We start from the raw sequence: 13287 nt of genomic DNA, 5'->3' as shown, positions 1-13287 counted from the left end.
ACTTATCCACTTGGAATTTACTTTGGCATGTGGTGCTAGATGCTGTACTAAACCAATTTTCTGCTAAAATGTTTTTCATTTTCCCCAGTAGTTTTTATGAAATGATGAATCCTATAATTAGTATATAGAGGGAATTTCTTAGGTTGTTTTCTTCAAAAGAGTAATGTATGCTTGTTGGAAACAGTATTTAACTTAAAGGGTGGGGGAAAGGATAGAAAAACTACAAAGGAAGAAAGAGCAAGAAAGCTGTGGCCATGTTGGCATTTTATTAATTTCACATTCTTTGCTTATAGGGGGCCTTTCAGAGATGAAAGGTTATAAAGTAATATGAAAGAGATTTATATTATAGCCTTGCAGAAAGGTAACAGTACATAATGGCCAAAGAGTGAACTTTGGAGTCATGTGGATCTGGGATCAATTCTCATCTCTGATTCCTGCTAGTTGCATGATCATAGGCAAGACTTCTAACCTGTCAGTGCCCCAGGCATCTAAGAGAAGAAGGCTATATGGTAGAGTAGAAAGAGCAAAGTCACTGGAGATATAGGACCTGGGTTCAAATCCTGCCTCTAATGATGACTACATCCATTAAAATGAGGGGGTTGGATTTTATTGCCTCTGAGATTCCTTCTAACTTAAGACCTATAATTTCTCTATATATTCCATAATTATTCTATAAATTCTAAATTAGAAAGAAGTTGCTATCAATTGATAATTTCTGGTATTTTTCTGCCTTTTCTTTTGGTTGATGTCTTTTTCTTTTTCTTTAAAAACCCTTACCTTCTGTCTTAGAAGAAATACTGTGTATTGGTTCCAAGGGAGAAGAATGGTAAGGGCACAACAAGGGTTGAATGACTTATCCAGAGTCACACAGCTAGGAAGTATCTGAGGTTGGATTTGAGCCCAGAACATTCCCTCTTTAGGCCTGGCTTTCAATTAACTCAATTCATCTGGCCCCAATGTCTTTTCAAAGACAGGGAAATTCCAGATAACTTATGTCTTCGACATTCTTTTATAAGTAACAATTTTTCCATTAAAAAGCATTTATTGTCTCTTTTTTACCTCCTTATAGAAAAAAGAGAAATAAAACATTTTTGCCAACTATGAATGATCAAGTAGAACAAATTCCAATATTGTCTATATCTAAAAATTCTTATGTCTTATTTTGCATTTTTAGTCTATCACTTCTCTATTAGGAAGTAGGGAAGATTCTTTTTTTTCCTTAAACCCTTATCTTCTATTTAAGAATCAATACTAAGTACTGGTTCCAAGGCAGAAAGAGCTAAATAAGGGTTAGAAAATTGAAGTTAAGATCCCAGGATCACACAGCCAGGAAGCATCTGAGGCCACATTTGAACCCAGGACCTCACATTTCAAGACCTGGTTCTGTATCTACTGAGGCACCTACTTGTCTGTGGGAACATCCTTTATCATTGGTCCTTTGGAAACCTGGTTTGATCATTGCATTGATCTGAGTTCCTAAGTCTTTCAAAGTTGATCATTTTTGCACTGTTGTTATATATTGTTCCAGTTTTGCTCATTTCACTCTTTGTTAATTTATCATATATACTAACTATAGTCTCAATAAGTCATTGAAAGTTGATGGTTGCCCATTAGTTCCTTGAAACACAAATTTGGCAGAAGCCTTCTAGGAACAGAGATGACTTATTTTCTTGTCTTTATCATGAAAGTATGATAGTACTTGCTGCACAGGTCTAATAGTAAATAATAATAACAACTAGCATTTACATAGCACCTTAAAATTTGCAAAGCACTTTTCAAATATTGTCTCATTTGATCCTCTCAACCATTCTGGAAGTAGGTGTTATTGTCTCCATTTTACTGATGAGCAAACTGAGACACAGATGAAATGAATTGCCCAAGGTTACACAGCTAACACATTTCTTAAGCCAGATTTTATCTCTGGTTTTCCTGAGTCCAAGTCAGCAATGTATGTACTTCACCACCATTTTTTCTTAAGAACAAAGATCTATTAGCTTGGCCTACCCATGAGCAATTAATATTTTTTCCAATTGTTTAGTTCTGACTTTATTTGTGTGAAAAGTATATCATAAATATGTTCATATAATGCCTGTGTTTTTCTTGGCAAATAGATTCCCAGGTACTTTATATTGTCGAGTCATTTAAAGTGAAATAAGAACAACATCTAAAGCTATATTCTATTTGTTAAGTCAATCTCTGGCCCTTTCCAGTAGTTGTAGGCAGGTAAGCTCATACTACCCAGGAACAATTAATGGTTTTCCAGTTATTTAGATCTAGTTTTCATAGTGTTAAAAGTGTTTTGTAGTTGTGTTCATATAAATCCTGTGTTTGTCTTGGTAGATAAATTTATAAATATTTTATATTGTCTAGAACAATTATGTTTTTCCAGTTATTTAGATCCTTTGGTTTCCCAGGGGCAATATTTTTTTCGTGAACCTTCTCCAGTTGTTTTTTCTGGGAATTTTCTAGCAACAGTATGCTATGATCTCCAGTCTTACAATCTACTTTCCCCCAGGAGGATATGTTTTTGCCAATATTGTTCCATTTCTCAATACCTTTTTTTATAATTGGTGCTCCATCTCTATTTTTTCTCTTATCTTGCTTCTGGCATCAAGATGTGGAGAGCCAGAACCTGCTTTTTCCATCAACAATTTATCTATTTCTCTGTGTCCTGCTCAAGAAAACTTATTTACCCCACCCACCCCCAGCAACTGGTTATATGCCTAATTTTTGCATTCTTCAAAGTTGGGCCCATTCCTTCATCCTGAAACCAATAGGTCGACTGAAGTTGTTTGAGTTTAATTTCCTCTTTTGCCTTCAGAATTCTTTTTGACTACTACTGCTAATAATAATAGCCAGAATTATTAGAATTCCTTAAGATTTGCAAAGCTTTTTGCCCGTGAAACCTGGACATAGAGTCTACCAGCATAATGGCAGGAAATTGAATCCCTTTCATTTGAATTGCCTTAAGAAGATTCTGAAGATTACCTTCCAAGATAAAATACTGGACCCTGGGGTCCTTTCTTGAGCGGAACTGCCAAGAATTCAAACTCTACTGCAGAGGGTGTAACTCTAATGGACTGGCCATGATATTCAACTGCCAAATGTAGGTTTGCCTTAAAGACTATTTTACCAAGAACTCGAGAATTCGCACAAGACAATATTGCAGTCAGAAGAAATGATACTAGGGCACTCAAATTCTCTCTGAAGAACTTTGGCATTGATTGAGACATGGGAGACCCTGGCATAGGACCATCCATCATGATGTACCCACATCAAAAGATGCTCTGTACTCTATGACAAAGCAGAAATGCAGTAGCTCAAAAGGTACACAAAATGTACAAATTTAGAGACATCTCTATCCCAAATATTCAAACAGGATATTTGTATCTGACCTGTGGTAGAGCCTTCTGAGTTCATATTGGTCTGACAGCCAAAGTTGAACATACTATATGTTGACACCAACATACTGATGCTATTTTGGTACTCTTCAAGTATGAAAGACAACAGCTAACCAATATAAGTTAACTCATTTGAACCTCACAACCATCTTATGTGGTAGGATCAATTCTCAATTCACAGATATTTGTTTTATATTTGCCTTTCCTTCTTATCTCTTTTCTAATTTCCTTCTTCTTAATACTACTCTTGATACTAATTCTGCACTAATTATTTGGATTTGGAATTAGCTGGTTTGGGTTGTCCCCCGCCTTCTAGAATCTTTTTCTCTAGCCTTTACTTTGAATTATGAGATTATGGTACCTTGACAAGACCTCCATTTTGACAATACTTTAAGTCAGTTACCTTAGAAGCCATCCACCATCTTGACCCAAACTCTGCAGGAAAAGAAATTCTTCCCAAACCAGTCTGTCTCCAAAGCTAAACCCCCAGTGTGAGGTCTGCTCTTCCAACCTGTTCTCTTGTTTTTATTATTGCTCTGATTCCTCTTTCAATGTATTCAATTACTGGTGGAAAATGCTGCCTTTTAGTCCATGTTCCTCCCAGATGATTCCATAAGGTTATTAACACTGAAGCAGTGAGGTGACACAGTGGATAGAGCACTGGACTTGGAATCAGGAAAACCCGAGTTCAAATCTTACCTCACATCCTTACTATCTTTAAGACCCTGGGCAAGTCAAATTTTTCTCAGTCTCATCTGTTTCCTTATGTTTGATGTGAAGATAATGGTAGCACCTTCTGCCTAGGATTGTTGAGAGAATCATATGAGATAACTTGTTTAAAGTGCTTTGTAAATCTTAAATGTTAGCTATTATCAAGTTATGAGTCTGTGCTCTCAAGGAATCCTTGTTCCTTAGCTCTCTGTTACTGATGAAATTAAGTTGACAAACATGCTAGAATTAACCCTTGCTAGAGCACCCTAAGTCAAATGCGACAAGGGACTGATTACCCATATTGTATAAAATCCATACTGGCCACCTCCTTACTATAGCCTAGCTTAAATATTGAATCTTTATGATTCCCAGTAGCAACAAAGTGTTTGTGTGTATGTACATGTGTGTTTATGTGCTTGTGTACCCAATAATATCAACTTATTCCCAATTCTCCACCCCTGATATTTGAGTAGGACCACTTTTATCACAGGGCAACTGAGTGGCACAATGGATAAAGTGCCAGGCCTGGAGTCAGGCTCATCTTCCTTAGTTTAAATCTGGCCTCAGATACTTACTAGCTGAGTGACCCTGGGCAAGCCACTGAACCCTGTTTTCTTGTTTCCTCATCTCTAAAATGAGCTGGAAAAGGAAATGGCAAACCACTCCAATACCTCTGCCAAGAAAACCTCAAGAGGTTTATTTCCTAAGGCGATCAGGGAAAAAGGAAAAGAATCTGCATGTTCTAAAACATTGATAGCAGTTCCCTATATGGCTGCAAAGAACTGGAAATTGAAGGGAAACCCATCAATTAGGGATTGACTGAATAAATTGTGGCATATGGTTGTGATGGAATACTATTGTGCCATAAGAAATGACAAGCAGGTTCATTTTAGAAAAACACTAAAAGACTTGAAATTATGAATATTGAAACAAGCAGAACCAAGAAAATATACAGCAACAGAAACATTATTTTAAGAATGACTTGTGTATGTCAAGAGAAAGAACTGATAAATAGAAACAAGCAAAACATAATGGTACACACACACATACACACACATATACATACATATTTCTTTTTGTCAAATGATACCTTTTCTAATGGGGAGGGAAGGGGAGAAGGAGTTATCTGGGGATTTTAATGTAACAAATGAAAAAATTTTTTTAAATAGAAACAGTTGCATTAGGGGGGAAAAACAAATGGGATCATAAAGAGTCACGACAACTAAAGAATAATTTTTGCCACAATGATTTTTTTTTAAAAAGTTAAGTTGGGTCACTCAGTGGATTGAGAGCCAGGCCTAGAGATGGGAGGTCCTGAGTTCAAATGTTATCTCAGATACTTCCTAACTGTGTGACCCTGGGCAAGTCACCCAATCCCCATTGCCTAGGCATTACCAATACATAGTATTGGCTCTAAGATGGAAGGTAAGGGCTTAAAAAAATAGTTAAGTAGTGTAGACCATAAGAAAAAAAGTGGGATGGTATAGTAGACAGAATAATAATCTTGTGGGTTGAAAGACATGGGTTCAAATCCCACTTCAGATATTTACTAGCTATGTGACTCCTTACAAAACATTTAATTTCTCTGGGTCTCTGTTTCCTTATTTGTAAAATCAGAACTTTGGACTTGATGGCCTCTGGGATCCCTTTCATCTCCAAGTCTTTAATTCTAGAAACTTTACCTGGTAATTTTTATACCTAGGGTAGCATAACTGTACCTAGGGCAAATAGTATAGAATCATGCTTGGGAGTTAAGCATTCATGCCCTTTTGGGGGGAGACAATAGAGAAACAGGCTATATATTAGCTTCCTTTTTAGCTTATTCTTTTTTTTCTAATATGTTGCACAACTGCATTTTCTTCAGCCCCCTCTAAATTCAACCAGTTAGAGAAAAAATTTAACTGCCTTCCTCTAGTTATGACACTCTAGGAGAATTACAATTCTTCTATTGAGATGCTTACATTTTGGGGGTGGATACAAACAAGACTACCTCTCCCTGTTTTTTCCCCTTTTCTCTCTCTTTTCCTTCTCTCCTACTTCCTGCACTTGTCTTTATACTATGCTCAAAGAATTATGTGAAAGTCCTGCTAAGAACCAGTTTCCATTCTTGACTTTCATCCCAACAGTGTCCTCTATTGGTAAACTCTCTGTAATGATTAGATAAACTAGAGTGCTCTCTGTTGAAATTTCCTTTTTACTGGATTGTTGGCGGGAGTCCAGTCATGGAACTCTCGCCACCTTTATCCCAGACGCTGTCTTTTCATCCCTTTCTCTGGGGCTGCTATAGACTCAAATGCAAATTTCAGGAATAGGGTCTTTCATCTGGTTCTAATTTCAGCCTCCTCTTTCAAGCTTATGGAGACTTCAAGGGCCTCCATTTAACACAAAATCAGCACAGATGGCTTCTGCCTTGGCTAAAGTGAAATGCTCTGCCTAGTTACAGGAAACTTCTGTGTTTTACAACCTTCTCCCTCTCAAACTCCATGTACATTTCTTGAGTGGAGCACCAAAAAGTTCTGTTGACTGATAAGGAAAGTAGAGCAACACATGCCCATAGTCTTATGTAGAGAAAGTTCACTTTTAATTTTTAAAGGAGTATCTTTCTTTGGAGAAATGGGTAACTATGGGTACAGAATGCCAAATACCCTGTCGGACAAAACTGCTCTTTTGGTAAATTTTGCTTGACTTTCTCTTTGTCACAAGGGAAGGCTCATTGGAGGGAAAGATGGATAATAGAGTATCTGGAAAAGACATCAATAAAACTTTAATTTTTAAAAAATGAGAAGAATATATCTGATTTGAGATAGCTATTGCCAGTGGCAGTGCTACAGTAAAGAAAAAGCCAGTGAGGCTCTTGTCTTAAGCTCACCAAGATGAAGGGTACAGAAAAATATAAAATATGCATCTATTATTCTAGGCATGCCATGCCATGGAGAAAGACAAGGTGATATAATTTTATATTCTGCCTTGATATGAAATCAATGCTAAGTCTTACAATCCCTAAATTGGGAGAGGTTCTAATACATGTTCTTTTACACATTGCACCAAAGCACACTGAAGTGATTCATCCCACAAATATTCATTGAGTATAGACAGGTTGCAAAGGTTCTGTCCTAGGTGCTGAACAAAGGTAAATGTTTCCAGCCCAAACTTTGCAAAATAGCTCTTTTTTTCTGTCTGTCTGTCTGTCTGTCTGTCTGTCTGTCTGTCTGTCTCTCTCTCTCTCTCTCTCTCTCTCTCTCTCTCTCTTTCTTTTGGCCCAGGATTCCCAGAAGAGGCACACACACACACACACACACACACTCCCCTTATCCCACTCCTGCCTCCAGCCTTTACAAATAACACAACAGGAATTTCTTGGGCAGTAGATACATTTATACTAATGTCAAACAGAGTATGACAAAAGAAAACTTCCTACAACATACCAGAGTGAATTCCAAACCCAGGTTATGGTGTATGGTCCATTCATTAATTTTCTTTTTGATTGCTTAGGGAAACTAGGAAAATGGCACCTTTTGTACCTAATGCAATAGATATAGATATCTATTAAGTGCAGGCATGTGCCAGAAGTTGTGGACACAAAGTAAAAAATGAAAAATAACACCTGCCCTCAAGAGGCTTTTTTTCTCCTGGGTCCCTGGTGGTGAACCTATGGCATATGTGCCAGGGGGAGGCACTCAGGGCCCTCTCCAGGGGTATGCCCACTGTTGCCCCAGCAAAGAGTTCACCAGAGTTCATAGAGTTCAGAGTTACTAGAAAGTTCAGTTCAGAGTTACTAGAAAGCCAGAGAGACATGGGGCTGGGCTGTTCCCCTCCCATTCTCCATGCCCGAGGATATCACCTACCCCTCTAAAAGATTCACCATCACTGCCCCAGGTCCTTTCCAGGACTGAGGTGTCAGGCTTCTGAAGTCATCCCCCTCAGTTACATATAGAACCAGAAAGAGCAAGTGAACATACCTTTTCTTTAAAACTATGAATAAATAGTATTTTTACTAAAGGGGCCTTTGATGATATATTTATATTTGTGACATTTAGGGGTGGCTTTAAAACTTCTTTTTAAGAAAGAAAGTCATCTGAAAGAGTTATTTTACTTTTTGTGGAGGACTGGGAGAAGAGAATGTGTATCTGTTTATACACACAATAAGAAAATGACCACTAGAACCATTTAAACAGTAGGGACTTTGTCATTAGTTAATTATGACAACCTAATTAGTGAATTAATTTGTGTATTTACTTGTCATTAGTGACAACTTGTCAAATAGTGAATTAATTTTATGTCACATTAATTACTACATAATTAATTAATTATGTCAAATTAATACTATGTACAAGTAGTAAGTATAAGTGATAATAGTTAAATATTAATTAATGTAACACATTAATTTATGTCACAAACAAACTAGTTAATTAATAAACAGAGTCAGATTTTTGGATTCCAGTGTGGTCCACTGAGTTCTATGATGAAAAACTCCTGAGGCTAAAGTTTAAGTTTCATGGAAGGGTTGACAGCAATATCATTTATACTTATCACTCTGTTAGCCTTCTTGGGAGGTCATGTTAGGTGCTTGCCTTAGTGCTTTGGAAGGTCCGTTACTTTTGCTCCTTCGAGAAAAATTCATCATTCCAGAACTGTCAGTGATGCTTCCCAAGCCGAGAGGAAGGAAGAGGGAGCAGAACCCTGGAAGAGGCCCCCAACTTGAGCTAATCCTTTGTGTTCCATAATAAGCACTTGGTGCTGGGTATTTGTCTCTGCAGTTTGCATTTATGTCAACAAACAAGCCAACTTGGGGCCATACCTGGAGAGGAAGAAGGTACAGCAGCTCCCGGAGCACTTTGGGCCAGAGAGGCCCTCAGCAGTCCTGCAGCAGGCGGTTCAGGCGTGCATAGACTGTGCACGCCAGCAGAAGGCAGTCTTCTTCCTGGTCAAGCAGGGCTATGGTGGCGAGATGGTGTCTGGTAAGGCTGTAGAGAATGATTGATTGCTGGGAGGTTAATTAGTGGGAGATTTCTCAACAGGATGCAATTAGGAAATCAGGGTCTGAGCTTAGTGGGTAACGGTTTAGGGCCAGAGCTTGTCCAAAGGTTTGGAAATCCCAAGTGATTTTTGCTTTGATCAAAATAGTAAGAAAGCCCCAGAGTCTAAAGACACCTGGTTGTTTAAGGTCACTTGTTAACTGTGAGGACACTGTCTAAACCCTGAATCTGGACTTAGGAGGCCCATATTCCAGTTCCAGTTCTGCCCCTAACTGTTTCACTTCAATTCTCTGAGCCTCAGTTTCATCATCTGTAAAATGAGACAATTAGAAAGGTGACGAATGCTAGCATTTACATAGCACTTTCAGGCTCACAAAGTACGATATAGGTATCATTTGATTTGATTTCCATAATTGCTGAGATCCTTTCTACATCTAAAATTCTACACTGTATAAGCCTCACTCCTTTTCAGATAATCCTTCACCACCTCAGTCTACTCACTACTATTCATTTTCCGTTTTGTCCATCTCTTTCTTCCTGACTGATTAATGTCAGGCAGAGGGAGAAAGAGCCTCTTGACCCAGCAGGAATGTTCATCTCTCTGAGTTTTTGCTTTTGACTGAGTTTTAAAGCCAAATTATGTTAACTGTGGAATTGTTTCTTTTGCATACCTCTTGTGCTAATTCATCCCTAACTTCCTCTACTCCTGTGCCATTAATATACCTTGAACTGAGTGTACTTTGTAGAAATTTTGTTTTTCTTCCATTTACAAGTTTAGAATGCTAGATTATGCAAGAGACCCAGAGAGAGACTTTTTTCTCCATAAACTCAATTCTTCTAAAAGTTACACTGTATTCTCCGTTTTTCTGTTACATTTTCTAACATCCATCTCCTCAAGTGCTTGCAAAATATCTATGAAGGGAAATATTGGAGTGTCAAGGAGTGTCAGCTGCCAAAGACTGTTTTCTCTGATGGGCTTGGACCACGGAACATAATTTTTGTTGTTTAGTAGTTTCAGTTAGGCCCAACTCTTCAAAACCTCACTTAGGGATTTCTTAGCAAAGATTCTGGAGTGGCTTGTCATTTCCTCTCCAGCTCCTTTTACAGAGGAAGAAACTGAGGCAAACAAGGTTAAGTGACTTGCCTAGGTCAAACAGCTAGGAAGGGCCTGAGGCTGGATTTGAACTCAGATCATTTTGACTCCAGGCCCAGTACTTTAGCCACTGTATCACCGAGCTGCCCTATGGAACATAGTAGGTGCCAAATAAAAGCTTGCTGAGTTGAATTATTCATAGGATCATTATTCTAGGGTGGAAAGGAACCTCTGGCTATCTAGTCTAAAACCTTCATTTTACAGATAAGGACATCAAGGTCCCAGGAGATTTAGTGATTTCAGTGACAAAGTCACATAAATAGTGAACATCAGCAGTAGTGTTTTAACTCACTTCTTTGGACTCATGCCAATTCTCTATTGAATTTATGTGAGTTGAATCAAATTTACTTAGGTCAGTTTATAAGTTTTTCCCTTCTTTATGGCAGCAAAAATTAAGGAAAGCAATTACTTCCTACATGATTTTATCCCTTCTGGGCTGGGTGGTGACACTGTTTGCCAATAGATGAGCGATTCAGCCTTTGGCATGGTTCTACCTCCATGATTCCATTCTGTAAGCATTCTGTGGACATTATTTTAAAGGAGATTATGACAGACATAGCCAAAGATTAGAAGAAGATGAAAATGGACATTTAGGGCACAGAGCATCTCCTTTCATTCATTATATAAAAATGTCCTCTGCCAAAGTGAGCCATAGGTATCTAACACAGAGCTTAGGCTCTCACTCAATGGTCTGAGCACCTTACCCTGGGAACTAGAAGCCTTCATGTTTTCTTTGCTGAATGGCAGTGACCCTGATACAGTCTCAACAGTGAAGTTCATAGGACCAAAGATCTAGACCTGGAAAGAACCTCAGAGATCATCTAATCAAATATCTCATTTCACAGGTGAGGAAACGGAGGCCCATGGAGGTCAAGTGATTTGCCCAAGGCCACCTAGATAGTAAGCATCAGAGATATTATTTGGACATAGGTTCTCAGACTCTAGAGCCATTATTCTTTCTATTATACCATGTTTGAAATCTTACATAAAGCCAATGTAGATTAAACTTCAACTGAATCCTGGGCTGAGGGACTGGAGGACCAGTATCACTGATGCCATTTTCTTTATTTGATACCCATACTCCTTTTGTGACCCCCATGGGCTCAGATTCACAGTTACAAATGATTCTACTGAGTATTTGAGCAGCTAGGTGGCATAGTGGATAGAGTCAGAAAGTTTCATCTTCCTGAGTTAAAATCTGGCCCCATAAACTTACTAGCTATGTGATCCTGGTCAAGTCACTTAACCCTGTTTTCCTCAGTTTCCTCATCTATAAAATGAGTTGGAGAAGGAACTGTCAAACCATTCTAGTATCTCTGCCAAGAAAACCCCAAATGGGGTTATGAAGAGTTAGAAATGACTGAGCAACAACCCAGCTTTTTGGTCTTGAAATTTCATAGCACTTTAAATCACTGCTTTAGCAGAATTCCCCTATATGTTGAAGTGAAATGGCAAGTGGTTTTGTCGTGTTATAGATGAGACAAAAGACTATGAAGGTCACCCAAACAGAAAGTTCAAGTATATTACTCAGGATGCTCAGAAATCTGGGAGTTACTTCATTAGACCATATTATCCTCAGAGGGATAATTTTAATAGCCTCCTTTATTCTATGTCCTTTTCTGAGAGGTGAAAAGAACTTCCTGTCCTCCTCTTCTGCCCCTCCATGAACATTCTGGCCCATGTTCCAACTCATTTAATTAAATTAGCTGCCATGCAGATTGGAAACATCACAACTGCTGACTCCTGAGAGAGAGAAAGCATAAAACACTGAGGCTACATCCCATATTCTCTCCCTTTCTCAAGGTAGTAAACACACATACAAATGTTCATGCTGTTCAGTCATTTTTCAGTCAAATCCAACTCTTTGTAATGTTATTTGGGGTTACCTTGGCAATTAGAGTAGTTTGACATTTCCTTCTCCAGCTCCTTTTAGAGATGAGGAAACTGAGGCAAACAGGGTTAAGTGACTTACCTAGGATCACACAACCAGTAAGTGTCTGAGGCTGGATTTGAACTCAAGAAGATGAGTCTTCCTGACTCCAGGCAGTTCTCTAACCATTGGGCAACCTAGCTGCCCATACATGCATTTAATATTAAAAGGAATAATAGGGTCCCACGAGCAGTTTGAATGATTGAACTTCATGAGGGTCATAAGATCATGCATTTAGGATGACAGGACCCACAGAGATCATCCAGTGGAATCCCCTCATTTTACAGATAAGGAAAGAGACCCAGAATGTGATTTGCTCCGAATCACAAGGTAGTGGTGGTAGTGGTGGTGGTAGTAGTAACTAGCATGTATATAAAACACTTTCAGGTTTGCAAAGAGCCTTACATATGCTCTCTCATTGGACCCTTACAACAACCCTGTGAGGTAGGTATTATTATTATCCCCATTTTACAGATGAAGAAAATGCAGCAGATAGAGATTAAGTGACTAGCCCAGGGTCACATGGCTTGTAAGAATTTGAGGCAGGATTCAGACTTTATTTCTGATTCCAACTCTAGCAATCTATCCATAATGCCACCTAGCCACAAAGTGGCAGAAACATAATTTGAACCCAGATCCTTTAACTTAAAATCCCCCACTCTTTCCCATGTATCACACTGATTCATCCAAAGTTGCTACAGTAGTAGCTCACTACTCAGACCTTTGGTTCAGTCACAGTCACGTTTTCCTAATGAAGTGGGACCATACTTTGAGTCATAAAATTGAATGGGGTTGCCATTGGCTCTTATTCCTAAAGTACCTCAATGCTCCAACCACTTTAGCTCCTCCTTCCTGGCTCTCTATGGCTTGGGGTCTGAATTCTTGGCAGGCACAAGACCTCAAAACAGAAATGAGTCTGCAATAGACTTCCATGCCTATTTGTGACATTTCTGAGATCACACAGGCAACAAGCATTGGAGCAGGGATTTGAATCAAGGACCCCTTGTTCCCAATCCAGCCCACTTTCCACCAAAAACACTGCATCCTGTGACTCCAAAGAAAGAACTGATAAATAGAATCATGCGCAACAGTTTTATATATACAATATGTATGTAT

At 38.6% G+C, this 13287-nt stretch overlaps 1 protein-coding gene across 1 annotated transcript in view; it reads left to right on the top strand.

Moving 5' to 3' along the window:
• The window catches only part of SCML4 (Scm polycomb group protein like 4), a 206755-nt gene that overhangs the window by 121621 nt on the left and 71847 nt on the right, over positions 1-13287 (top strand). Inside the window, exon 4 of the mRNA XM_056818637.1 lies at positions 8870-9070. Coding sequence (XP_056674615.1) covers positions 8870-9070 — 201 coding nt within the window. The remainder of the gene's footprint in view (positions 1-8869; positions 9071-13287) is intronic.

Source organism: Monodelphis domestica, chromosome 2 (assembly GCF_027887165.1).
Source record: "Monodelphis domestica isolate mMonDom1 chromosome 2, mMonDom1.pri, whole genome shotgun sequence".
Classification (NCBI taxonomy): Eukaryota; Metazoa; Chordata; class Mammalia; order Didelphimorphia; family Didelphidae; genus Monodelphis; species Monodelphis domestica.
The sequence above is the reverse complement of the archived record's forward strand: the minus strand, read 5'-3'. Positions and strand labels throughout refer to the sequence as shown.